The sequence below is a fragment of the Zonotrichia albicollis genome, chromosome 1 (assembly GCF_047830755.1).
Source record: "Zonotrichia albicollis isolate bZonAlb1 chromosome 1, bZonAlb1.hap1, whole genome shotgun sequence".
NCBI lineage: Eukaryota > Metazoa > Chordata > Aves > Passeriformes > Passerellidae > Zonotrichia > Zonotrichia albicollis.
In genome coordinates this window covers 9,941,299-9,968,933 of record NC_133819.1, presented here as the reverse complement: position 1 = coordinate 9,968,933, position 27,635 = coordinate 9,941,299, and the positions used below count along the sequence as shown (strand labels likewise).

At 38.2% G+C, this 27,635-nt stretch overlaps 1 protein-coding gene across 1 annotated transcript in view; it reads left to right on the top strand.

Moving 5' to 3' along the window:
- The window catches only part of VIPR2 (vasoactive intestinal peptide receptor 2), a 47,141-nt gene extending 20,522 nt beyond the window's left edge, over positions 1-26,619 (top strand). The window contains exons 5-13 of the mRNA XM_074553587.1: positions 7,910-8,007; positions 11,501-11,642; positions 14,400-14,550; positions 15,317-15,377; positions 17,691-17,760; positions 20,773-20,864; positions 23,481-23,610; positions 23,697-23,738; positions 25,290-26,619. Of these exons, the coding sequence (XP_074409688.1) occupies positions 7,910-8,007; positions 11,501-11,642; positions 14,400-14,550; positions 15,317-15,377; positions 17,691-17,760; positions 20,773-20,864; positions 23,481-23,610; positions 23,697-23,738; positions 25,290-25,460 (957 nt within the window). The 3' untranslated portion in view covers positions 25,461-26,619. The remainder of the gene's footprint in view (positions 1-7,909; positions 8,008-11,500; positions 11,643-14,399; positions 14,551-15,316; positions 15,378-17,690; positions 17,761-20,772; positions 20,865-23,480; positions 23,611-23,696; positions 23,739-25,289) is intronic.
- The last annotated feature ends 1,016 nt before the right edge of the window (positions 26,620-27,635 follow it).

The window sequence follows — 27,635 nt, the reverse complement described above, 5'->3', positions numbered from 1 at the left end:
TTGGTGCTTGCATCTTCACTGCTGAATGAATTTCTATTATAGCTCCAACTAAGTATTTATTCCTTTGGGATTTTTTTCTGTCTTTTAAGACACTGACTTTTATCTTTAATCTAAAGGGGGCTTATTTCTGTACATATTCTACATATTGCATATATATATATATATATGCGCACACAGAGGCATATATCTCTCTGCAGATATGTGTTTATTTTGGGCAGCTTTGAATATTCTAGAGAAGATTTAAATGATATAGATCTGTGAGGAAATACTGAATCATTTGTTAACAGGTACCAAATTGCTATGCTTAAAAATGCACTGAAATGAGGAAGCTTATTGTAAAATAGCATAAACATGTCACCTCTTATTTCCTTACTGAAAGATCTTGCATGCTTCCACAATTTGTATTGATTTTATGTTCAAATTAAAATGTTCCACTTTTATTTCATGTTAATAATATATTAGCAGGTTCTATAAAAAGAAATTATTTGCTTAACATTTTTAAATTAACTGTAAGTGCCTGATACAAAACTCTTGGTTATTCTATGTTAGATCTTAGTGCTCTTTACTGCTCTTGCCATTATTTTGGGGGATCAGTTTGATCAATAGGACTGTCCTGGTTTCAGCTGGAATAGAGTTAATTTTCTTCCTAGTAGCTGGCACAGTGCTGTTTTGATTTTAGTGTGACAATAATGTTGATTATTTGGTATAATTTGATTATACTGATGTTTTGCTGCTGCTGAGTAGTGCTTAGCCTAAGTCAAGGACTTCTCAGCTTCCCATGCTCTGCCAGCAAGCAGGTGCACAAGGAGCTGGGAGGGAGCACGGCCAGGACAGCTGACCCCAGCTAGACAGAGGGACATTCCCCACCACAGAATGTCATGTCCAGTATATAAACCAGGAGGAGTTAGCTGGGAGCTGTCAGCCGCTGCTCAGGGATGGGCTGGGCATCAGTCCGGGGCTGCTGAGCAAAGGAGTTGGGCATCACTCTTCTTATCCCAACCCAGGTTTTCCCTTCTTCCCAGTTGTACTCCCCACCCCATGGCCGGAGGAGGAGGGAGGGAGTGGCTGTGTGATGTTCTCTTGCCACTGGGGTTAAAGTGCAACAATGATAATGTCTGAACAAAGTATTTCTATGTTGTCATGTCATCAAAGTGTAGATCTAAACCTTTATTATATGCTTCCAGACCTTTTTCTGTAAGTAAACTAGTTGCTGCTAACCTTGGAGATCAAGTTTTAGGTTCACCTTAGGTACTCAGATAAGAATCTTTTTTTTCTATTTTATATTTCTGGGGAGCTCATGGCAGTACAAAATGCAAACAGCAAAAAAAGCAAGCTTGATCTGACCATGCTAGAAGCACACATCAAGGTGTGTTAACCCAACTCAAGCCTCACAGCAGTCTTTCCTTGACATACTTTGACATCTGCTACCTAGACTGAGCAAGCTGGAGACATGTCCTTGCTATTGTCAGAAGGTATTAAACTCTGTGTCAGCATTATTAATATACAGCAAGATGTCTGGTGAATGTACATCACTGAAATGTGTCCACTTTATTTAAAATAATGACTGAATCGGTTAATACAGCTTTGTCTGATCTTAGGCCCAGGCTTTATTAGATCACACACAAGCCCCAGTTTCAGGCTGTGTGATTTGAATATGTAGTGTCATAGGAAGAGAAATTCATGGAGAGAAGGATACTCAGGGCTATTAAGTATGGTGATAGTGGTGCCTGTAGTAGAAGCATCATCTGCTGCAGTGGACTGATGGTAAGGGTGCTGTGACCTTCCTGAGGAAGCATCCTACGAAGGGCTCAGGGGCACAGGCACGTCCTTCTCTCAGCCCTGGGAGTGATGCTCTGCTGAGGCTTCTTTTGGGAGATGCAGAGAAAGAGACCGAAGCACTGTCTGGCCTTGCACAGGGTAACGGCCTGTACTGAGAGCAGGCCCCTCTGTGAAAGGCGCCAAGGCCAAAACCACAAAGGAGCCAGGGAAAACAGGGTTTTATATGGGAAAAGGGAGGGCGGGACAAAACTGGGGAGCCAATAGGGTATGGGTGCAGGGGCAGAGCAAAGGGGAAGGGCCAATGGGGTGGGAGAAATCAACATATGAGCGCTAAGGTCTCAGGGGGTGGGCGAGCTTTTTGCTCAACCTAAGCAAAAGGTTGTGGCTCAGGGTTGGCTCTCCAGGGGAGAAGCTTTTCCCTGGCCCCTGCAATCTCAATGGAGGAAGAATCCCTCATTTGCCCAGTTCCTGGAGTGCTCTCATCACCCTGGATGAGCAGCAGAAACCCCTCCCCAGACCAGGGGAGCTGAGGCAGGGCAGGCAGGGCAGGCAGCGACACAAGCAGGGCCTTGGCTGCAGCTGCCTTTAGAAAACAGATGCATTGATGGGGTCTTTGGGGTCGAGATGACATCAAGGTGTTAGAAAGTCTTTTTTTCTTAGCTTCGAGACCGAAGAAGAAAAGATTTCTTAGCTCTTGTTCTCAAAGTTGTTTATTTTCTGTTATCTATAACATTCTTTCTCTGACTTGAGATTTGTCTAACAAGACAGTTTACGGCACACTGACTGCTTCTAGGGTGGTGTTATCTTTTTATACTAAAAACTTCGTGTACATTATTTACAAAAATTTTCTAATAGCTATCATCTATGTTAGACAGTTTGTCTTTACTTTAGACTAATCTAAAAGTGCTACTATCACAGCAGAAGATGGAAACTGAAAAAAGAAGAAGCCTGGACACGCCTAGATTCTTCTATTTTGCCTCCTAAATCCCCATTCTAAAAACTTCCAAATTCTACATTTTCACCTGGTGATAAATTCACTAACATTTTACTCAAACCTTTGTGGCTTGTAACTCTTTGCACAAAGTTAGTAATTGTTTCCATAGGTTAAAGTTGAAAGCACAAGTGGTTTTGACTCCTTGCCAGGGTCTCTGAGCCCCTTGCCAGGGTCTTGAGTCTTTCAGGAGAGCTAGAAGAATTTCTTGAGTCCCAACAATGCATTTATGATGTCTGTGGAGTGGGTCATTGCTCTGGAGTAATGCATTGTTTGCCGTGAGTCTAAATTGAGCCCTTGCCTCTCACCAAAATCTGACACAAGGAAGACATCTACCAATGTGTTTCCTTGTGCCTGTAAGTCATGTTAAATTTATTTATGTTATGCTGCTTTTTTCATTAATATTTTTCCATGAGGTGTGATTAAGAGAGGAGTATTCCTTAAAATAAGTGCAAAAATCCTTCATTCAAGTGAGGACTAGGACTGAATATTAGCAGATATTCTCTCTTGTAGAGCACAGAGGGAATTTGCTTTAATTTCAGAATGTTAATAAACTGCTAAATTCCAGTCTGTGAGTGTTCACATTCACAGACACATCTGCTGATACACATTTACATAGGAAAATGTGGAAGTTTGTGCATTTTTAAAGTCATCATCTCTCCCACGATGGTTTGGGAACTTTGAATAAGAAGACATTCTGACTGGCATAATTAAAATTAATGAAGCTACTATTACGAAGAGATGCTTATGGCACTGCTGATCTCATCTTTTTTCTGGATGGTGTTTAGGCTCAAAGCGAATTGAAGGAAAAATGTCAGAAAGTATCATTAATTACTGGTATAAAGATTATTAAATACCATGAGGAATATCAATTTTATTACATGTCTTTTACTAAATTTTATTCTTCTCTACATACATAATTTTAAAATGTGTAGAAGTGTCCTATAAGAAAAAGTTAAAATTTCCACAATATGTAATTGATCTCTTTATCTCAATTTATCTTTATTCCTGTATAACTACAAGATTTTAAAAATGGCTACTGCCTTGTTGAAGTTAGTTTTGCAGAAGGAAAGAACTAGGGTTCCTTACTCCATTTCTATTTGCCCAATTCACAGTTTCTAAGGCACTGAACTCATTTGCTAGGCCCAATTCTTATTTTACATTGTAAAGTTTAAGATTTTCTGCTATGTTCTTTGAGTATTAATATTCAAATATTATGAAATATTCAAATGGTGACGCATGAATCATGAAAATTTAGGATCACGAATTTTAATACAGTTGTAAGTAATTATATCTGTAAAGAGGAAGCTCCTAGGTGCAGTATTATGCGATTATATTCGCCCACAGAATAAACAAAATGAGGAGTCAGTTGGGATGATAATGGTCCTATATTCTTTAAAAATGATAAATTATATTTCTGAATGAAATAAATAAAAAGTTGAGGGCTTTTCTTTTACATTAAGGGTGATTTCTGGTCAACAGCAAAACTCCTTTGGCCAAAGAATCAAGCCCTTAACTTTCTCCAGTGTTTTCTCCTTCAGCACTGAAGAACCTTCTCACCCCTAGAGGTCCTTCCAAACCAAGGCTGAGGTTGGGAGATCTGCCGAGTGACAGCTTTGCCGAGGAAGTGTCTCTGCTCGTCTGTGTTATTTTGTAAATAAACAGAAGAATTCTGTCTCCTGAACTTAGTAAAAATAACATGAAACTGAATTTAAAGGAAACATTAGCTGAAACAGGTGTCTTTTCTAAGAAAACAAAACACAAGTGTGCCTAAAAATAGACTTTTCAAAAAATTTAAGACAAATTAGGTGAACTTGTACTAATCCAATTTCATTTCATGTGTCAGTGTTTATGCCCTTTTAAAACCTATTAACATTAAGTAGCCACAAAAAAAAGAGGAAACATTTTAGGATTAGCTCTTTAGAAAGCAGTTACACTTCCTGTAATCATTTCCATTATTTTCTTCTGAAAATCATAAGCCACTGATGTTTTTTCGGTGCCTAACCACCTTATGACTTTGGTTTTGTGGTTGCAATTTTGATGTTTTCCTCAGAAGTTTAAAAATAAATAGTTGGATTCCAGTTTTGCAGTCAGCGTTGCTTAAATAATCATGTGAATGTTTTGCAGAGGCCAGCTGTTATTACTACGTTCTGATTTTGTTGGACCTGCAGAAAAGTTCATGTCATTTCAATTTCATAATGGGATTTCAGTTTCATGTCTAAGACTTGAATCAGTTTTTCCTTTGAAAAGAGCTATAAAATCTGAAGGGGTTATAATATTTCTTCTGTGTTAAAATATGTTGAAAATATAATTTCTCAAATTCTCTTTTGGTCAATCCATGCCTTTGTTGCAGTCATTTTATTCCTGACAATCTTGCACATTTGTATTTTAAGTTTAGAGGTTCAAGCTAAATGTTACTTGAGGCATGGGTAATTATGGTTCACACAGAGCAATAAGAAATAAATAAAATATCCCATTTTGTATAAAAGTCACTGGGCTTTGTGCTATCAGATTTGGCATTGCCTTGCCTGTTTCTTTTGCACCAATAAAATACAAAGAGTTTGTTTCTAAAGGGTGCTAGCTAAAATACAGATGAGTGACAAATATTTAATAGCTGTGACTAAGTCAATATTAGTCTAATGCATTTCCTGGTTTTCAATTGCCACAGCACAATGTGGAATTTAATTCTTTGTCTTTATAGAGTTTTTGTTTTTAACTGACGTATAATTTGAGAACATCATTTACTAATTTTACTTTTTTGGTGGAGTCACTAGGAGTTATAGAGATCTTACAGGCAGATCAAGACACATATTTTATGTTCATACAGGAAATGTAAGAAGCAGTATGATTGCATCATCCTTGGTGCTGAGTCTGATAAAGTGCTTCATGCTAATAATCTAAGTGATTAGATGCATTCTAAGATTCATTCTAATAATCTAAATTTTTTGGAAAATCAAAACACATAAATTTGAATAATTGCTATTTTTGATGCAATGGATTAAAAATGGGTAAGTGTTGGCTTACCTTTGCAACTGTTTGAGAAGCAGGGTTAATTTTTGATCATAGAAAAATGTGTAACATCTAAGGTTTCTTTCCATTATAAAACTTAACCCCTAAAATGTCTGAGAAAAAGAGAAAGGTGTTCTTTTCTACCATTTCAAGTGTAAAATAAGGACAATTATTATAATTTGATAAAATAATTTAAACTGTTACTTCTTATTTTCTTGTGCCTAGCTAGAGTAAAATGACCATTGTCATTATTAAGGTAATGTCCAAGCAGCCTTGGCTGATTAACTTCAATCCTGACATATTTCCATGCAGTTATTTCCCATTGATCTGTTTGGCCAAGGAATGGCCAGCAGAGACTCAGCCCTGCTGATGCTGACAGCTGTTTGCTGGACTAAAAACACACGGGGTTCTTCTTTTGATTTTAGCCCGACTATTTGTTGTAGGGGTCATGCATGTGTGCAGAATGCCAAAAACATTACATGAAATATTGTGTTTTTTTCTGGCAGAAGACAAAATCTTCTGCTCTCCCTAGCAGGGCAAAGTGACAGAGTCTCTTCATGGGCAGCAGCCTGACAGTTTATGTCAAGCTCAGAGGACATGGCCAGAGGATAAATTCAAGGCACTGTTACAGCACTGGGGCTGGACAACTGATGCTTTGTTAGTAACTTCATGCAGGGTTTCCACCTTTTTTCCTTAATTTATGAATTCTGAAGGCAATTTCGATTTCCAGTTCCAAGTATCGCAGTCAGTGGAGTTTTCCTGAAATCAAATCTGGACAGAATTTTATGGTGTGAAATGATGAAAAATTAAACCAGTCCATCTTTCTTGTTTAGCATGTCTCAGTCACCCCAATGCAGTTTGAACAGCTACTTTCTTTATATCAAAGTACAAAAGACAATTTCTAAAATCTAATGGTTGAAATATACAACAGCGTAACAGTTGTTATGAATGCACTTAGGATCCATGGCAGTTGCTTCCCATAGTTTTCCACTTTCACCATATCTACAACGGAGAAGTTGCAAGAGTCTTCATTCATTTCACATTTCATTTTGCCTTTTCTATATCTGTATAACATTTACAAAGAAATTGTTCAGATAATTTCATCATTAATCGGGATTACTAAAATAACCTCCTTACTTGTCCTTTTGAGTGCTATAAAAATAAATACACTAAAGTAATTTGAGATTCCTTTGACTATGTTAATTTACTTACAAGTGTTGCTTCCTTGCTACTTTTTACCAGCCTCATTGGGGAAGGCAAATGGTGGCCATGTCCACTAAATATTGAATTTCTGTCTCTTATATGTAGCATGTTCTATATTGCATTTAAAATCTTTAATTTCATAATGTAATTTTAAAAACTTCACTGTTTTAATATTTTATTTCACTTGAGTGGAAACTAATGTCAGTCTAATGACTTTGCTGTAGGCATAAATGGAGAAGGAGTTTAATTCTGAAAATATTTAGCCCTATTTTTTTTGATGCTGTTATTCAGAATAGGACTTCCTGTAGAGTGTAGCTGGTGAGTTTACAGATGTATGCAGTTAATCAGCAGATTGTACATTTCAGCCTGTTTTTCCTCTGTTGAAAAACTTCCTTTCCAAGTTTTAGCAAGTAACTTTACTAAAGAAAGGGTTTGTGTCGCCATTTAATAAAGTATTTGAAAAATTAGAATGAGAAATTAATGAGACTTTAACATGTCTTTAAAATTAAATTCATGTATAACTGCATTACAAAGTACTCTAGAGCAGAAGGAATGAGGGAAATTTTCTCTTTTAGAGATAATCCACTCTTTCAAACTGACTTGCTCTTACCAGTTTGATTGTGTTCATGGAAATTGATGAATCTGATACTTTATTTGACCTCATTGACATGGTATAATCAACTGGAATGGTACCAGACTGTGTGTCTATGTTCTCAGTTTCTGAGGCTGAATTTTCTGCTGAAGTCGATTGTCTTGAGATATTGCCTTGCAAAATGTGTTGGAGTAGAGATATAACATCATGTACTGTAGAGTGAAGAATTAAAATCATGCTATAGCTTTCAGAGTTATTTAATGGACAATTACATAATTTCACAGACAATTTGATGTATCAGTAAGTAGTTTCTGCATATATATTTTTCTGTACAGGTCAACTTCTATGTGAGGGTGAAAGCAATTTATACCCTTGGACACAGCGTATCTCTGATTGCTCTTACAACGGGAAGTATAATTCTTTGTCTTTTCAGGTATGTGTTTTTCATGAGTAAATATTAACAATGATAAGACATCTTTAACTGTTGTCTGATTGCTCAATTATTTAGAAAATGCATTGAGTTTACACTTTTTGCAGTTAAACACCTGACAGTAATGTAATGCTGACCAGATTTTTACTAGCAATGATCATATTAACAATTTTCAAAGCATTTTGCAAATTTACAGGCATTACAACCCACATAAGAAAGAAAATGCTTTATGTAATCACTCCTAAATTATTGTTCTATTTGGTTATCAAAATCAACACCTTGAATTGCTCTTGAGAATTGGTTGTATACTGATCTCACCACTGGACAGGAGGGTGGCATTCACATTCTCTAACACAATCCCTTTGCCCAGGATTTTTCTCCTGGGAAGCTAAGAAACCTCAGAGAAAAGGAAAAAAATTCTTATCTCATTTGCTTCTCCTCTGTTTTGCTCTTGTGGAATGTGTTTGGAGATTTTTTACTCACAGGTGACTGTTTCATTGGATTCTGGTGTGAGTTATTTTTACTCTCTGGCCAGTTGGGGCCAAGATGTGTCGAGACTCTGGAAAGAGTCACAAGTTTTCATTATTATCTTTTTAGCATTTAGTAAGTATTCTTTCTGTATTCTTTAGTATAGTATAGTATTTTTAATCTAATATAGTATTATAAAGTAATAAATTAGCCCTCTGAGAACATGGAGTCAGATTCATCATTCCTGCCTTTGTCGGGCCATTTCCCAGCATATACAATACAGGAGTACAGCCACATTTTGCAGAAGATTCTGAGTAGTTTCCAGGGGTACTGTAATCAAAGGCAATCAGTAATTTGTCCAACTGTAAATCACAGAATCACCAAATCACCAAGGTTGAAAGAGACCTTCAAGATCATGTGCTCCTGCCTTCAATCCAGCACTGCCATAATCACCCCTAAACCATGTTCCCAAGTGCTGCATCCGAACACCTTTTGAACAATTCCAAAAACAGTTCACTTCACTACCTCCCTGGGCAGCTCATTCCAATGTTTGAACAGTCTTTCAGTTGAATTTTTTTGCCTAATACCTAATCTGAATCTCCCTGAGCAACTAAAGGCCATTTCCTCTCATCTTTTCACATGAATCATGGCAGAAGGCACCAGCCCCCACCTGGCTGCATCTTCCTTTCAGGCGGTTGTAGGGAGTGATGAGAGCTCCCCTGAGCCTCCTCTTCTCCAGACAAAACAACGCCACTTCCCTCACCTGCTCTGCACAGAACATGTTTGCTAGACCTGCCATCAGCCTCATTGTCCTTGTCTGGACACCTTCCAGCACCACAAAAATGTCCTTTTTTGAAATGAGGGGCCCAGAACTGAACATGGTGCTCGAGGTACAAATCTCAGCAGTTCCAAGCACAGTAGTAAAGGTGTGGATAGTTGTGCTGAGTCTCTAATGTTTTTGTTAGGCAGTGTTAGGAAAATCAACTGCCTGCTGATTTTGCCTGATTTCTGTGACTTTTCTCAGACTGAAGCCAATCTTCAACTAGTAAAATAACTTTAAAATCTTCAGCTAGTAAAATAACTTTTTACTGGTCTTATCAGTATTGCAGTTTTTCTCAGTCCCTCCACCTTCATGCCTTTATGTATCACTTCCACCCTGCCTAACAGAATAGCCTTCATATTCTCCATTATGAATTTCACACAGCTTTGCTGCTCCACTTAGGACCAAGAAAGACAAGAAAGTGCATCTCACAGTTTTGGTAGAAAGGAAGTACAAATAATACATAATAACAGCATGTTGTTTTTAGAGCCTCATTCCTCTCATGAAATATTCCTGTGATGAGTTCTGTAAGCCTTTCAGTCTGCCATCAAATTTTCTGAAAATCTAAATCTTCAGAGTCCAATCAGAGCAGATACATAACCCATAATTATGTTTGGAATACCTTTTAAAAAATAATTGAGCCAGTCATGGTTATCCAGGCAGATCCCAATGCAGATAACTGCAGTTTCAAAACTGTTAAAAGCTAAAACCACATTTAATACAGAGAATTAGAGACATCTGAATGTCACCCATCACCAGAAGTCAGGTGTAACAAATCAAGCATTTAAGAGGTGTACTCAAAACCATCAACTTCTATTTAGATATCCAACTAGAGTTATTTTTTCCCAGTCTTCCAGTTGAGTCAGGGAAAACCAGACTTTTTTCATGAGGCAACATATGTTCTTCTAAACCCCCTTTAAGAAGAATATTTCTCTGTTATTTGCAGGGAGTATTGGGGCCTCCCAACACAGAGAGTTGAATTAAGAATTAATTTCTGGTTTCACAGCCTTGTATATATCCAACATTTATTATCTGAGCTAGTGAATAGGATGAATAACTAATCATCTACATGAGTTATTCAAGAAAAATAGTTTCCTCCTATTTGCAGCTTGCATGTATCTCTGAATTCCACAGGAACACATGATGCAATCCAACATAATAGTGGTATTTCAGCAAAGGATGTGCATGGCCTCAGCAATCTCTGCATTTTTTGACAACTCTTCAAAATTCAGCCTGGTATTATGTCCTTTGCTAAATTCAGGGCTAGCATGGCAGATCTGTTCTTTATTTCCTTACACTCATTCTAATTATCCTTGCTTCAGTAGTTTCAGAGTGGATTATTATTATATTTGATAAAAATCAGAACTGGAAGAATACTTGTAAGTTGCCACTGCACACTGCCATTACACCTGTTGCATTTTCATGTTTTCACTGCTCATACTTGCTGAAATGCCTTGGCTTTTGGTCTATTTCCTGGCGCAGCTCAAGGTGCTGGTTGTGACCACAAATACCTCTTAGCAGTTTGGTTTCTAGAGGTTTTCTATAAAAAGAATATTTTAAACAGGAAAATCTTGAAGGGACTGTATTTTAAGGGAAAAGCTCCAATTTATAGCTTGCTTCCCCTGAGTACTCATTCACTTACATGGAATCTTTTATCTGTCATTTGTTTGTAAGGCTTTCACATGGCTTCCAGACTAAAGGAGTTTTAAATTCATTGGATAGAAAGGATGGGTGATCAAATGTTCTGAATGCATTTTTAATTGCTCCTGCAAACACCATCATCATAAGATCAAAAGTCACTATATAGCAAAATAAAGGAGTTAAATAAAAGAATGAAACCAGAAAAAAATAGGTGAGAGCACATCTGAAATATATCCAGGATAATCAAAGTTGTATTTCCAAGAAAAACACTGGAATGAATGCACACACAGAAGGAAACAATGTGTTTATTGTCAGCTTATTATGTCTGTTTATTAAGTTATGTTAAAATGTGAGAGAAATACCACTGGGATCTTTTAATCTGTGATACTGAACAGAAGCAAGAGATGAAAGAAAACAGCAAGCAGCACTGACAAAATGACAGAAAAGGAAAGGGTATGCTCTTACTCAAGGTTCATATTGCCAAGAAATGTCCACAGAGTAATAGAAGTCTGTTCAACAGTTTCTGCTTCATAAACTAAAATGCTTCTTCTTAAATCTCTTTTTTAGAAAACTTCATTGTACTCGGAACTACATCCATCTGAACCTGTTCCTCTCTTTCATTCTAAGAGCAATCTCTGTTTTAGTCAAGGATGATATTCTCTATTCCAGCTCCAACACAGCTCACTGTCCAGAGGATCAAACCTCATGGGTAATAAACCTCATTTGCTCCCTGGTGTAACAACACTCTTTTGTCACTGAATTTTCCTCCCTGATCCTTTTAAATATTTAGGAGGACCAGTGCAGACAATTCTGAAGAGAATATAATGACTAGGCAAATGGGGTGTAAGAAGGTTGTAGCACAAGTAGGAGACCTTAACATTGTTTGTGTGTCCATGAAGGACAACTTGTCATCAGCCAAGACAATTTTTAACCAGATACAGCTCAGAATAAACATGGCCACTGCATTAATCAGCTGGGAGGGCTGAAGACAAACAGGAGTGCCATCAGCTGGGAGTGATTAAAGGCAGATGCTCTGGAAGTGTTCCAGCAGCTTTGTCAGGGGTCCAGGAATTGGACAGGTATCAGTGGAGGGAGGGAGTAACTCAGGAAATTAAATATTTGCAGGAGCTGTCTTCATTAACTCCTCGGTACTTCTGGGCTATGACAGAAGTGTTATCATCTGCATTCTTGGCAAGCTAATATGTTTACTGCATTTTCATGTACAGGGCTTAAAAAAATTTCAAGTCTTGCTGTTAAAAAACTGACCTCTATATGGTATGCCCCACTTGCTGCTTTGTTGTTTCAGTCAAAAATGCCTTCTAATTTTAATAAACTACAGTTTAAGCTTGTGAGAAAAAAAATGGAATAAGATATTTTTGCCTTGATGAAGCCATGTTGTCCCAAAACATGAAGTTCTTAGCAGTGAATACCAAGCTGTATATAGGAATTCATAATCTAGAGTATTTCTAATGGAGAAAAACAGGAACTGAGTTAGTAGACCCCAATTAGGCAAATTAGATAGCAGACAGGGGTAGTCAAAAGTTCTTAGGTCCTTGAAAGACTGTTCAGTGGACTCAAAGTACTACTTGGTTTCAGCAATTTAATTTATTCTCCAGTTATTCTTGGCTACAAAGCCTTATACTTTCCTATTGAAATAAGTCAGATTCCTATTTAAATGTGTCAGATTTTGAGGGCTGCTGGCTAATTCCTGTTGCATTGTATGTGGGATAATCTGGCACCAGCCTGACAAGGCTGGTCTGTCTATCAAGCACTGGCTTGGTGCTGCCTCTCACACTTAACAGCATGTGGAGTTTGCCCCTTCTGCCATGTGTGTGTGATGTTCCACAGTTCTGCTGCACTCACAGAGATATAAAACACACAGTCCATAAGCTCTGTAAGTAGGTCCTGGCTCTGAATTACATGGAGAATTAATTTTGGCTAACTTTACTGATAGATACCTTCACTGTTCAGCATGGGGAACTACAGCTGATACAGGATTACCTGCAGGAGGAAGGTAATGCAGGGTTCTGGTATGTAAATTAAGAATGTAATACAAGGGAATATTGGATTTATAAAGGATTACAAAATTTTCACTGTTGATCTGATTTTAAGGAGTCCTAAGCATAAAAGCAAATTTTAACTTGCATGAAAATTTCAACTTTTCACACGTTTTGAAATGCTTAATTTTATCCATATTACATTTTCTCGCCCATTGCTGAACTGCAGTGGATATCCCAAACTCCAGAGGTAAAATCAGTCTTACCAAAGTTAGCTTGCTTTCAAACTTTTGTTGTAGGCAGATAAAATCAGATTAAATGAATTCAAGCCTTTGGACTCTTCCTTAGTTTTCTGTATATGCAAGTACACAGGCATGGATGTTACTTGGGATGTCCTGAGGTATCTGAGACATCCTGGGGGGCTGATGCATGCAAGGAAATCTCCCTGAGGAGGTCTGTGCCCTTCTGGCTTAGCAGCTGGTGACTGCATCTCACTTCTTAATAAACATCTATGCTTAGAGAGAGGAATTAATCATTGAAAATGAGTAACTTACCTGCTTAGGTATCTGGTGCACTTGGAATTTTAACAGAAAAATGCAGGTATGAAGGGTATTTAAAATGGAGAAGTGAGTAAACCTGGTAGAAACTAGAGATTTTATTTGGTCCAGTTTGTGTAGTCTGTTACATTCACCATATCATCACATTTCTTGGCACATTCTCAGTCCATATGAACATTTTCATATTCAATTCTCACATCCCAGATTCTCATTGGGAAGTATCAAAGCAGCAGCAGCCAGCACTGTGGAACATCAGCAGCACAGATATCTGAAAATTAATTCTGAAGAGCAGCACACAGACTATAAGCAACAATTTTTGATATATGTCTGTGTGTTTTGTTAACTAAGAAATTCTAAAACATTTTCTAAAGGGAAAACATTATTTTTAAAAGTCCGGCCAACTTTTTGTTCTAAATCTACTGACTTAAAAAAATAAAGTTACATTTTCCACATTTAGCCTTGAAAAAAGTCATGAAGTAGTTTCTTTGTTAATTTTTACTGTGTTAGGATGCCATGTGAGGTTTTGATACATTTATTAGACTCCTAGTAGATGATAATTTAATTTTATAGCTATTCATTAACAAACTATTGCAAAAGTGTGCATTTGTTGATAACTACCATATTTTTCTATATTTATCCTATGAAATTTTCAAGCTTCCTGAGTGAATTAGCAATGAGAGCCACCTAAATAATTTGTAATAATTCACTTTCTTTTAATATATGCAGTAACATTTACAATGTTGCAATTTGCTTGACTGAAGATAAAAATTTATACTGGACCTGGTTTATTGATACTACAAAGACAGCTAAGATTTTTGGCTGTAGTAATAAAAATAATTATATGTATATATATATATAATAGTATAATATATCTTTCCTGTGACAAATTTGATCCTTCTTCTCATATTTCAGGTGGGTTGCAAGGCAATCCTGGTGTTTTTTCAGTATGGTGTTATGGCAAACTTTTACTGGCTCTTGGTAGAAGGACTTTACCTCCACATCCTCCTTGTGCTAATATTCTCCCCTAACAGACACTTCACCATCTACCTGCTGATAGGATGGGGTAAGAACTTGCCCATCTCCCAGTAATGTTCTTTTTTCTCTGTGTGTGTGTGTTGGTCAGCTTTCACCTGTGCTATCTGCACCACACCCAGGGGTTGCTCCGGTGCAAGGGCTGCCACTGCAAAACATATAATTCAGGTGTCCTGATTTGTGAGGAAAATTAAAGCTTAGCTGCACAGCCATGAGCTATACTATGCCATTTTCCTTTTTGAAAAGCCCAATAATACTGTCCATCTGATTTTAAATATATATATATATTCCTTTCATTTACAGAAAGTGCCATGATATTTACAAGGAACACTTTAATACTTCCAGTAATAGGTGGTCATAAAACATTTGGGTGTTGCTGGGAAATGGGAATAAACCAGTGTGTGGACAAGGTTCCTTATGAAATGATTTATACTTTTATTTTATATTGCAGTCCTTGGAGGTGCATTGGGAATGCATAACTTGTATCTATTTCCCTGTAAGTCACTCTGACACCTTGCAAGAAACCTGAGAAAGGCTTTTTTTGTGTGTATTAGTAACTATGGCTGCATTTCTATGAGAAATAAACTCACTTCTCTGCAGTCTTTGTTTGTAATACATTACTGATGTATATATGTAATCATGTAGCTCATCAGATGGACCTCTCCTTCCATTCACTGAACTCTTTACTATATGCTGTGTATTTGGGGAATAACTGCTTACTAGCAGGCTGAACTTTTTTTTCCCCGGTGGACTTGCTTTTTTGTGATCATTCTCTAAACATCTTTGGCATTTTTCAGGAATTCCTACGATATTCATTATTACATGGACAGTGACACGGATTATTCTGGAGGACACTGGGTGAGTGTGTGTGGGAAAGAAAGTTTAAATCCCCCCATGCCTGTGCAACCCTTGCCTTGCCAGGGTGTGGTGCTGCTCACACAAAGGTGGTTTGCTGCTCTGGAGGGGATGAGCACAGAACTGAAATTCCAGAGATAGCAATAAAAGGGCAAATGTTTGGGAGCTCTTCAGCAGTGCTTTATGCTTGATGTTTATTTGAAGAACTCAGAGAGCAGGAGTGAGAAGAGATAAGTTATGACCACTGTTACTCCTTGGCACACCCACATCTGGAGCTATCTGCTTGGGAAGACAAAATAATGTTTGAAACAGCAGCAGGGTCCTTGGGCTCAGTGCTGTAATGTGTGCAGGAAGGCACTGGCCGTGCTCATTTGCTAACTGGGAACTCAGGAGATTGAAGTGTAGATAACTTTGGGTACAGATAAATTACATTTCCAAAAGGGAAGTGATATAAGGATGTGTCAGATGCACATAGCCAGGTAAAGCTAAAGCTAATTAGAGCTTCCTGGTATGTGAAGGGGAACTGAGACAAGAATTTTGTAGGAAAATCAGACTTGATCCTGCTGCTCCCAACGAATGGGAGAACATTCCTAACTAGTGTAAAAACAGTTTGCAGAGTCCTGTTTTGTCCAACTATTATTTTCAATTTTTTCTTCAATTAGACTTAAAAATCATATCCTACATAATTTCAAGGCTTTCTTTGCAAGATGTCTAACATGTAAACCAAAGGCAAACTCCTTTTTCCTTTGTCATTATGATTACAGAGGAAGTCCAAAGGGTAATTAATCTCTAATCTGACTAACTTTTCAGAGCACTTAAGAGTATTTGGACCAAAATTACTGAGCCCAGGGTGAAAATTAAATATTCAGTTTTTCAGACAGAACTTCAGGTTCAGTCTCACATTTCCACAAATAAGTTCCAGGCATCTATAACCTACACACAAGAAATTATGTAATTCCAGTTACACCTGTCAGTTGCTTTAGATCTTCCTGCTACCCAGAGGTCAGCATTAAGTGCACACTGGAGAAGTGTCCTTACACAAAGTGAAACTGAGCTTGGTTCCCACAAGGGTCAATACCCTCCATGACGTCTAGTGGTACAGACCAGTGTGCTTGATGTTTTGGCTTCAGATTTCATAAAACCATAGAATGGATTGGGTTGGGAGGGACCTTGAAGACCAGTTGGTTCCAGCCCTCCCTGCCATGGGCAGTGATGCCACACTCAGGTTACTCAGAGCCCCATCCGGCCTGGCCTTGAGCACTCCCAGGGATGGCACATCCACAGCTTCTCTGAGGCCACACCCTGGGACCTGTGTCCAGTTCTGGGCCACGCACTGCAGGAAGGACATTGAGGTGCTGGGGTGTGTCCAGAGAAGGGCAACGGAGCTGGGGAGGGGTCTGGAGCACAAGTCTGGTGAGAAACAGCTGAGGGAGCTGGGGGTGTTTAGTCTGAAGGAAAGGAGCTCAGGGGAAACCTTATCACTCCCTACAGCTGCCTGCACAGAGGCTGTAGCCAGGTGGGGGTTGGTCTCTTCTCCCAGGCAACCAGTGACAGGACAAGAGGAAACGGCCTCAAGCTGTGCCATGAGAGGTTCAGTTTGGACATTGGGAAGAATTTTTTCACTGAAGGGCTTGTGAAGCATTGGAATGGGCTGCCCACAGAGGTGGTGGAGTCAGCTTTCTTGGAGGTGCTCAGGAAATAGCTGGATGTGGCACTCAATGCCATGGTCCAGTGCTGCTTGGTCAAAGTTTGGACTCAATGATCTCAGAGGTCTTTTCCAACCAAAATGATTCTGCAACTTTCTGAGTAAAGAATTTCTTCCAGACATCTAAATCTCTCCTCTTTCATTTTTAAACCATTCTCCCTTGTCCTATCACTACCTGCCCTGGCAAAATGTAATTTTCTCTTTTTTTATAAGCCCCCTTTGAGTGCTGAAAGGTCACAATGATTTCTCCATGGAACCTTGTATTCTCCAGGCTGAAAAACCCCAACTCTCAGCCTCTCTTTGCAGGAGAGGTACCTCAGCCCTCTGATCACCTTTGGGTGATCACCTCTGGACCTGCTCTAACAGAGCCACATCTTTCTTATGCTGAGAAATCCACACCTGGCCACAGTGCTCCTGTTGGAGAAATCAAGTGTGCATATTAAAACAAAGGAGATAAAATTAATAGCAGGAAAGGATTGAATGCCAGATTCTGGGCTAGAGCAGGCAATATTTTAGTGTGCTTTGACTTGTTTATAAGAAATACTTCTCATAGGTCTTGCTTGCCAGATGATATTAATGTCAACATGATTTTCCCTCTTTTTTTTTTATAGCTGCTGGGATACAAATGAGCATGGTGGTCCCTGGTGGGTTATACGAATACCAATTTTAATTTCTATTATAGTAAGTAAAATTTGAAGCATGAATTATAGATCTGTTCAGCATTGTGCAGTGCATGTAGCCATTATTCTTTACTGCTAGTTACAGATAGGCAAGAATTCTGTTTTAATGAAAAGAAATTGTGCTGCAGGAGAAATGTTAAACAGATGCCAAGGCCATTAAAATTTGTTGCCTTCAAAATTTATCTGCCTCCTATTAAATTAGCAGTTGCTTTTATTTGTGTGTTGTTCTTTCTTTAACATCTCTCCTGTTTATGAGCCTGGAGGAAGGAAAAATCTAATTATACTTCTCAATGAATTGCAGATTTGATTTTGTGTGTAAATAGATAGTCTTGCAATTGAGAATCTGATATTAGTCAAAAAATTATGGCTGTGTATATCTTTCTTTAATTGGTAGCCTACTAAAATATATATTGAACATGAATATTTGCAAAATAATACCATTTGAGAATGTTTCCCAGAGCTTTTCTTGTTTGGAACTCATTAGAATTACTGAACTAGTGTAATAGTATTCCTGTTCACTGTAATGATTGTGTAATTAACTTTGGGCATAATATACTATGGTTATATGTCCAATTCTGAAAATAGAGAGCAAAATTAATGTATTTTAGATATACTTCATTCATTTTTTAAATTATATGCAGAACATCTAGGGCATTATTAGATTAAACAAGATTTCAGAAGTTTGCATTAAGCTTGGGCTTGCCTTTCAATCTGTGCCTGCTGAAAATCATTCTGGGAGAAATTCCTGTCATCACTATCAGTGTGAGTTCTGCAGTTTGAAGAGAAAGAAGAGTAGGCCATATGTGTGAAATGAATAAAGTAAGGCCTCAAAGATGTTTTATGTTATGAAGAAATGAGCATGAAAGAGAACTATGGCAGGAAGGGAATACTTGGACCTCAAAGGAGCTGGAGAATGGGGAACAATCCAGAGTTAGGAAAATATGTTTTGGAAGATAAAAGCAAAACAAACCACCTGGTGTTTACAGGAAACCCTGTTCTCTGGATGCTCAGTTTGAACAATTATCTGAGACTTCATGTGCCAGAAGGGAGTGCTGCTCCAAAGCAGTCCTGGACCTGGAAGTTTGGGAAGTCCAGGAAGTTATCCCAGAGCGCATTGGCAGACATGAACTGCAGCTGGACCTTAGTGAAGAGAAGTCAAGTGGAGTGCTGGTCAGGCAGCAAAGTTTGATCTATCCAACAGCTTTGTGAGAGCAAGTTCTGATACCATCTTGCACAGTGGGAATGGCTTCAGTTAATTCAGTGTGTCAGAACCCTCCCTGGCATTTCCTCCTGGGAATTTGGCTTGAGAGAAGTCATTTGGCAGAGGTTCACACTTCATGCTGTACACACTTCAGAGTTACTCAGTTGGATGTGGCTGTTCCAAATGAATGTGCTGTTACTCCTATTCTCTCTTTCTCCACTAACACTGGCCCCAGTGTGTATGGCAAGTTAATATCCCCTGCTGTGGGCACTCAGCTGCATTAAGTCTGCAGACAAAATCTGCAATAACAGATTTCTGTCTGTTACCTTTATAGGTAAGACTCTAAGTAGTCATCTGCCTGAAAAAATGTAGGTTAAGTTTAGCAAAAGTCTATTTTTTTAACTTTTTTTATTCTTAAAGAAAATAGATATAATTTTCCTAAATTTTATTTAATCCCTGTCCGTTCCTTTCACTACCCTTCACCTGTCATTTCAAACAAAATGTTAAAAACAGAGGGGCATGCAGTTGCCATGACTGTGTTTTATTTATTAGTATCCCAAATTCTATAGGCCGTGTTATAGAAGACACAGAAATTCATTTAACTTTAAAAGCTTGGAGCCAAATTTTTAGGAGAAAGAAGGGTTCCACCAATACATGAAGACAGAGATTTATAGCAGTGAGAGGCACTGTCTGGTTAGGTACCCCACCTCCTGATTTTGTGCTTTTGGATGGAGTTTAAAACAACAAAATTCTCATTTTCACAGTGACATAAATTTTTCTCTAGATGAATTTATTCTAAGATGTGTGCATTTGATGGAGCTGTTTATGTAACTGGAGTTGCAGTTTTTAGCACACATTGTAAGTCTGGAGGTGTGGATTCCAACTGTTCCCTTACTTCAGCATGGACATGCTGTATTTATGTGCAGTTTTCTAGACCACACCAAGAATTCAACACCAGAAGGGATGGTGACCAAAGGAAGCTGAAAGTCAGGGCTGAAGAAATAATGGGAGTGAGACTTTAGGATATACTGAGTTTTATACTTCAGTTTCCTAGACTGATTAGGTTCTGATCATAATGATTTTTTTATGCTAGTGCCTTTCTGAAAAATAAAATATGAAATAAAATACAAAATGAAATGCTACTCTTCTGTCTTAGAGGCCTGTCGTGAGAATTAGGCTGCAGGGATTCAGATGGACTGGATGATCTCCAGAGGTGCCTTCCAACCCCAGCTGTTCTGTGATTCCTTCATTTGTAATGTCAGCATCAATATCCAAAACAATCACACTTGTGAGAGGCCCTTTTTGTGCTTGGTTGGAGTAGACAGATCAGCTGTGCAGCAATCTTGTCTAACCCTAATTCAGACAGAAAACACTGAAAGTTGTGGTGAGGAGCAAGGGAGGATCAAAACTGCCTCTGGGCTTCTGGTAGTGAATCCATGTGACAATTTAGGACAATTAGCAATGTGACAATTTAGGACAGTGCTTGATTGCAGAAAACCACACCCAGTGTCCCATCCTGCTGGGAAACCTGTCCTCAGCTGAAGTAGTGGAAGGAGGACACTTCTGACAATTGGGGCTTTCAAAGACTTTTCCAGCCAGGGCAGCAGTGCTGGGCTTGCAGTGTTTGCTGGACATGGCAAAAATTGGTGCTGCAGAACTGGAGAGGTTTGGCACTGCAGGGCTGGGGGGCTCTGCAGGGAGGTGCACGGCTCCCACACTGACTTGGCTCCTGTCTGACCTGATAAGAATTTGGTTTTGCTGCAGACTGAGTGGAGGGTTCAGAAATTACCATTATATTTGTTTTCTTTGCAGGTGAATTTTATACTTTTCATTAGCATTATAAGAATCTTACTGCAGAAGTTAAGATCTCCAGATGTTGGAGGAAATGACCAGTCACAGTACAAGTGAGTCATATTTTTAGATATTACAGACAGAAGCAAAATAATCTCTTTAAGTTTTCATCTGCTGAAAATCAAAACTGCTGTCTTACTATAATTATATTTAATTTAGAACTACTTTTAGATGTTGTTTAATAAATACAATTATGCTGAAATGAAAATAAATATATTTTTTATCAAATGCTTAATTCAATATAAAATACTTAATTTTAGAAAGACCAACAAGTTATTTTGAATTTGAGTTTAATCCATGATGAGTATGCTGATACAAAATATATGGAAAGTAACATTTTCATATAAACATTTTCATATAAACATATAAACATTTAATTTTGACATGAGAAATGTTTAAAATCCTTTAAAATTATTTTCCTTCAACCTCCTTAAAACCTTAAAAATTTTTATTTTTACCAAAAATGTAAAAATTAAATAGAGTATTTTATACTGATTTAAAATAGCATCTTTACTTTTTTTAGAGGAGAACAGTTGTTTCTGGCTTAGAACAACTTGATTTCTGTTCAGACCTTCTTCTTTTGTGTTTTGGTGTGAACATCAAATCCTAAAATATCTCTTGTTTCCACAGCTTTAAAATCAAGGGATACTGGGGGACAGTACAAATGCATTGCTAAAATTGGTTTTGTTATTTATTGCCATATCTGTGGTTATTGTTGTTTATTATAAGAGCTGCTGGATAAGTAATCATCTGCAATCAAGTCTGTTGTAGAAGGTTTTATTTTAAAGCTCAGACGCAGACTGACAGTTCAGGGTGCCAATATGATACCTCAGTGACAAAACCTCACATGAACGCTGAAAATCCAAAGCCATATGAGCAGCCTTTGAAACTGTGCTCCTGAATTACACCTTCCCTTCATTTAAAAATACTGAATTCCTGTTCTGATAGCTGACAAAACATGCTATGCAGAAATGAAGAATGTCCTTAAAGCCAAGAGAAGCAGGACCTTATGTGTTAGCAGACAATGTGACATGTTTGATGCAAAAAGTGAAAAATTCTGATGTGCCCCAGAAAAGTCAACACAACTGCACCGACAAGCACGTGTGTTTTGCAGAGCTAAAGGGGTCTTGTTTTGTGTTTGCTGATTCAATTATCTAAACATGTGGGAGAGCTTGTTGAATCTAGATGGAACTGTGCAGCTGCCACAGTATGATGTAGCACAATGGACAACCAATGGGGCAGGAAATCCCCTCAGTTTACTTCTTGTGACATAAAGTTTTCATTGCTTCCATGTGGTGTTTATTTAATTTCTGAAAATTAGGCATTCCCTTACTTTCAGTCCTGCCACTTTCCACAGTTTGCTGTAGCACTTTATAATATGAAACATTCACATTATTAGCAACCTTGTCCTTCATTATTCAGCCCTGTAAATTCGTTGCTTTTAGCATTTGATTGCCTGATTAAGTTTGCATTTCTGGTCTTTAGCTGATACTCATGGGAAAGTAGATTAATCTCCTCAAGAAGCTGCATCTGCAGAGCAAATTAAAAGATCTGGGAGGCTAATTTATAAAATTGCAAATGCATTTTTTAAAATGCAGAGAAGAATAAGGATGGAGTTTTTGTCCCTTTCTTTTACTAAAATGTAAGTGCAGTATAGAGGAAGTAGCATCAACTAAATAAAAATTACTGAGCCAAGCATGGAGTAAAAGTGAAATATGAATCTAAAATTAATAGTACTCATGCAAGTCACCATTTTTATTTCTTCCTCTGAACCTGCTTGTAGCTGGTTCCACCCTTTTAGTTGTTTATTTTACTCTTGCAGTGGACAAGGCTAAGTCCAAATAAAATAATTTTTCCATTTCCTTTGGAAAACCAGGAAATTTGCTGCCAGTGTCATCCCCTCCAGTTGTAAATGAATTTCTTCTAAGGAATCCCTATTTTTCCTGCTTCTGGTATCATCTTTAGATGTGAGAGGTTTGCTATTTTTGAGAAACTTTGCCGTCAGAAATTATTTCCACATAAATAGATGCAGCCCCTGGCCACTATAAACAAAGCAAGGCCATGAAGATTGACACAGAAAAAATTAAACTACTTGAAATACCTTAACTTTTCTGTTAAAATAGGTGAATTCACAACAGGATCCTTTCATTGTTGAATCATGTTATATTCAATACAGTGCTGAATTATGGAACTCAGCATTATAACTTCTCAGATTTTATCTGATGCCAGACATCCAAAATTGTCCATGACTGGCCCTGTATAATATATAAAACTGGTATTTTTAGAGTGAAATAAAGGACAGATAAGGTAAAATTAGCAATGTATCATTCCAGTAGTTTCATGAGCTGTTTGTCAGAGCAGTTCTGCTTAGTAATTTAAAGTTCTGTTTCCTTAATTTCAGTAAGAAGTGTCATTTGCTACATTCTTTTATGTAATTGACAACATTGAAAAATTATTTAATGTCGTGTGTTTAATACCATCAGTAAAGCTATGAAGTTTTATTATTTGAGGCTCATGAAAATCTCTTAGTTGGGATGATTCTGGATGACATTTCCTAGGTGCTGTTTGCATACTGTGCAATGTACAGACTAACCCTACAGTTACACATTCATCTCACTAAAACAAGAGCTCATCATTGAATTGCAGCTTTGTCTCTTTCCTTTACCCAGGAGACTTGCAAAGTCCACCTTGCTGCTGATTCCTTTATTTGGAGTTCACTACACAGTGTTTGCTCTGTTTCCTGACCGCAGTTCCAACAATTATAAAATAATCTTTGAGTTGTGTTTGGGATCTTTTCAGGTAAATTTTAAGATTTTTAATCAAAAGAAGTTCTACTGACCTGGGTGAGTGCTGCCTACTAACTAAGGACTATTGTCTCTTTCCAGGGGTTGATTGTTGCAGTCCTGTATTGTTTTTTGAACAGTGAAGTAAGTCGCATCTTTCCTACTGAGAATGTTAAATATTGGTTTTAGTAAGTGTATGAGTGCCCTCATAATTCTGCTCTGATACACAAAACTGTTTTAGAAGATGTCTGCATTCCAATTAGTGGAATATATTTGTGACCGTTTTTATACAACAGGAAAAATGAGTGTAGCTGGGGGAAGAGCTTTAAGAGCTGTTTAAAATTGAATTCCTTGCAAACTGAGGTGTTAGTGTCTTCTCCTGATGTGATCTGATGTAGCTCTGTTAGAAGCAATGTGCAAGTGAGGTATAACATGTCTGAAAATTCATCTGGAACTTGAAATACCATTTAGTAAATATTTAGGGGTAATGTTCTGTCAGTGTCTAAACCTCAGAACAGCACAGATTCTCAGAAGGGCTCAGCACATCATGGTTTTCATAGTCTCAACTGAGAAAGATGCAAAGAATTCCTTTTGATTTCAGCTCCTATGCAGTGTCTGACAGAAGGAATCTGTCTGAAGAAGACACCTGCACAGACAATTAACATTTAGCTCTCCTGAGTGCTGTTCTGGTCTTTGATATTCATGAGATGCCTGATTTTGGGCTAATCATTTGATTCTATGCCTCAAGTATATGAGATAAATAGCTAGATTCCAAAACCTAATGTTGCAGCACAAGCGATACAAAATTGATTTTTGAAAGTGACCTTAGGGCACCTCTTCACACACAGCGTAGGCAGTCTTTGCCTCAGTTTTGTGACCTTTGTAAAAGGATACTCTGGAGGGAAGGGATGCCATCCAGAGGGACCATGACAGGCTTGTGGAGAGGGGGAAAGAACCTTGAGAGGTTCAGCAGGGCCAAGTTCAAGGTCCTGCACCTGGGTCTGTGCAGGGCTGACTGAGGGATGAAGGGGCTGAGAGCCATCCAACATGATGGATTTTGGGGTGAAGGATGGACCATGAGCGGGCAATGCGCACTTGTAGCTCAAAAAGCCACATCTGTTCAGCATTAAAGGTCAAGAGAGGTGAATTGTCATCAGTACAAGAAAGACATGGATGTGTTAGAGCTGGTCCAGAGGAGGCCACAAAAATTATCAGAAGGCTGGAACACCTCCTCTGAAAACAGGCTGAGGGAGTAGGGATTGCTCAGCCTGGAAAGGAGAAGGATCTGGGGACACTTTGTAGCACCTTGGAGTACATAAAGGGGGGATTATCAGGAAGGTGGCAAAAAACTTCTTAGCAGGGCCTGTCATTTTTAAACTGATATTGGTAGATTTAGGAAGGAAAAAATCTTTTCTGTAAGGGTGGTGGAGACCCTGTAACAGGTTACCCAGAGAAGCTGTGGTAGCCCCATCCCAAGGCCAGGCTGGATGGTGCTCTGAGCAACCTGGTGTGGTGGAAGATGTCCCTGCCCATGGAAAGGGGTAGAACTCCAGAATCTTTAAAAGTTTGTACCAATCCAAACCATTCTATGATTCTGTTCCTAGAGATCCCCATGTAACAGCCAACAGACATGGAAAACTTCCTCACATAAAAGGAAATTTTCAGCTCATATTGTGCATTTTCTTTTGAGCACAGGTGCAGGGGGAGCTGAAAAGAAAGTGGAGGAGCCTGTGCTGGAAGCAGACAGCAGGCAGAGACTACAGACTGCACTCGTCCATTTCCCGAAATGGATCAGAAAGTGTTTCCCAGCTCCACAGGAATTCAAGAGCTCACTCATTTATGCAGACTGAGACCACCATGATATAAATGAGCTAGGTCCCCCAAAACATGAAAAACTGTGGGATATATCATTCATTATGCAGCTTGATGTGGTATTTTATAACATGTACAGTTTAGTGCTTTGCTTTTCTACATGTTGGTATTTGGGGAATTGGTTTGTGCAGCCAACCTATTATTAATGGAGAATCCTGCCCCATGGATGCTTTCTGTTTTGTTCAAATGGTATCATATTAATTCTGAGGTTCTCTTGCAGCTTAATAGCAGTAACAATTCAAAAATTCATTTTCCATAAAGGTCCCTTTACCTTCCAAAGTGGCTACAAGACCCATGCAGGGTATCCTGCTCAATGCAGATTTCTTTGGCACATGTAAGGGTTAAGATGGGAAGCAAGAAAATTTTGTGCACTTTATTTATACTTAAGGAAACATTGCCTTGAGGATTAGGAAATTCTTTTCTAATTATGGAAAATAAAATTAAATAAAAAATCTAAGACCATAATTAACCACACTGGGAGTTCAGTGTGCTAATCCAGGAAATCATTAACATGATTTACAAGAGAGGGAAAAAGGTAGTACTTCTAGGCTAATGGTACACATTTCAGAGATTGCTTTCTACAGAGTTTCATTCCAGTCCTGTTGTTACTTTCAAAAGTGCCTGATTTGGTGTTTGGGTGCAGAGTGTGGAGCTACCTTTACAGGTCATACAGAAAAAACTACTATATTACTTCTGAATACAGTAGTTCTCAGTTGTTCTCTTCTGTTTAAAGTCAGAGATTTGTGTTGATCTTTCATGGAGCAGTTTTCTGAAGAGGTATGTGTTATTGCTAAAGCAGCCTGGCATAGATAAAACAGCCTTGGATATCTCATTGCACATTGAAAATATCATTTTTACAGTGTTGTCATTGCCATGAACTCTGCCTCTAGGAGCTACATATTTGGCTGCAAAACACAAGGAATATTGCAGTGAAGTTACAATTCACATTTAACAAAAAATGTAAATTCTTTTAGGTTTATTCAGTTCTATATCTATCTGAAATTATTTAAAATTTAGTCCTGACCATGACTCCGGAAAAAAAAAAATAGACAGAATCCCTAAAAATTACCATAAAAGGCATAAAGAAGGAATTTTCAACAATGCCAAACCTCTTATGCAGCCATGTTTAAAAAAAAAAAAAAAAAAGCAGAGAGCTGACAGTCTTATGAAAACATACATAACATTTCCTCTCTTTAAAAGAAATAAACCCAGTGATGTTCTCTTCCCACGTCACTGTTAACCATGTCCACCCTACATTTCAAGTGGGAATAATCTGTATTTGCATGAGTACCTCCACACAAACCATTGCCCCCATATTTCAGATAACAGGTTTTATGGAGCCAGCAGGATCCAAGGTCCCTACTCTTGTCAGATAAAGGGAAGAGCAGCAGCAAGGGCATCCCTTGGCAGGGATATTTGTACATCCTTGGAAGCATTACCAGTACTGGGAATATTGTCAGCAGCTGTCTCAGTGTATTTCAGTTCTCGGTCTGATTTAATCCAGCTATTTATCAGTCAAACACTATTTGTTTCAATGGGATTGCCATGGAGTCACACAAAATTTTGTCAGACCAAAGACAGAAAGAGCCCCATGGTCCACATGACTGCAGAACCTGGTGAATGTTACATGACACCAGCAGGTAGCATTTGAGTTAAACAACAATCACTCAAAGAATTGTTACTTACAAAAGGTGAATTTAGAGGAGCTATGGAACACTTTCAGATCATTCATAATGTTTTCTGTTTGGCAGAGTAACTATGAGATTCAGGACAGAAGTAGGGGGCCCAAAAACATTCCCATGGGGTCTAAAGGTGTTCCCCCACACATCTATTTAAACTCAATATATTCCCAAAGACTTTAGACTGAGGAAACACTGCTGAAATTTAGTTTCCTGGATCTCTTGAGAAACTTATCACAAGCTCTTACCTGAAAATATATGAAGACTGGAGCTGTGGGAGCTGCTTTTACACCTAAATTAAACACATCTGTGCACATTAGGGTTCTTTGTGTGCAGTGGCGTTGGGACTGCTCAGTTCCCTGAGATGAGATGTGCAGGATGTTCTTTTTTCCCCTTAATTTCTGGGGTAGAAAGGCACATGTGACAAGCATTCAAGTGTGCTCATCTTTGTGCTCAAATGAGGTTATGTGAGTGAGTTGACACACAGACA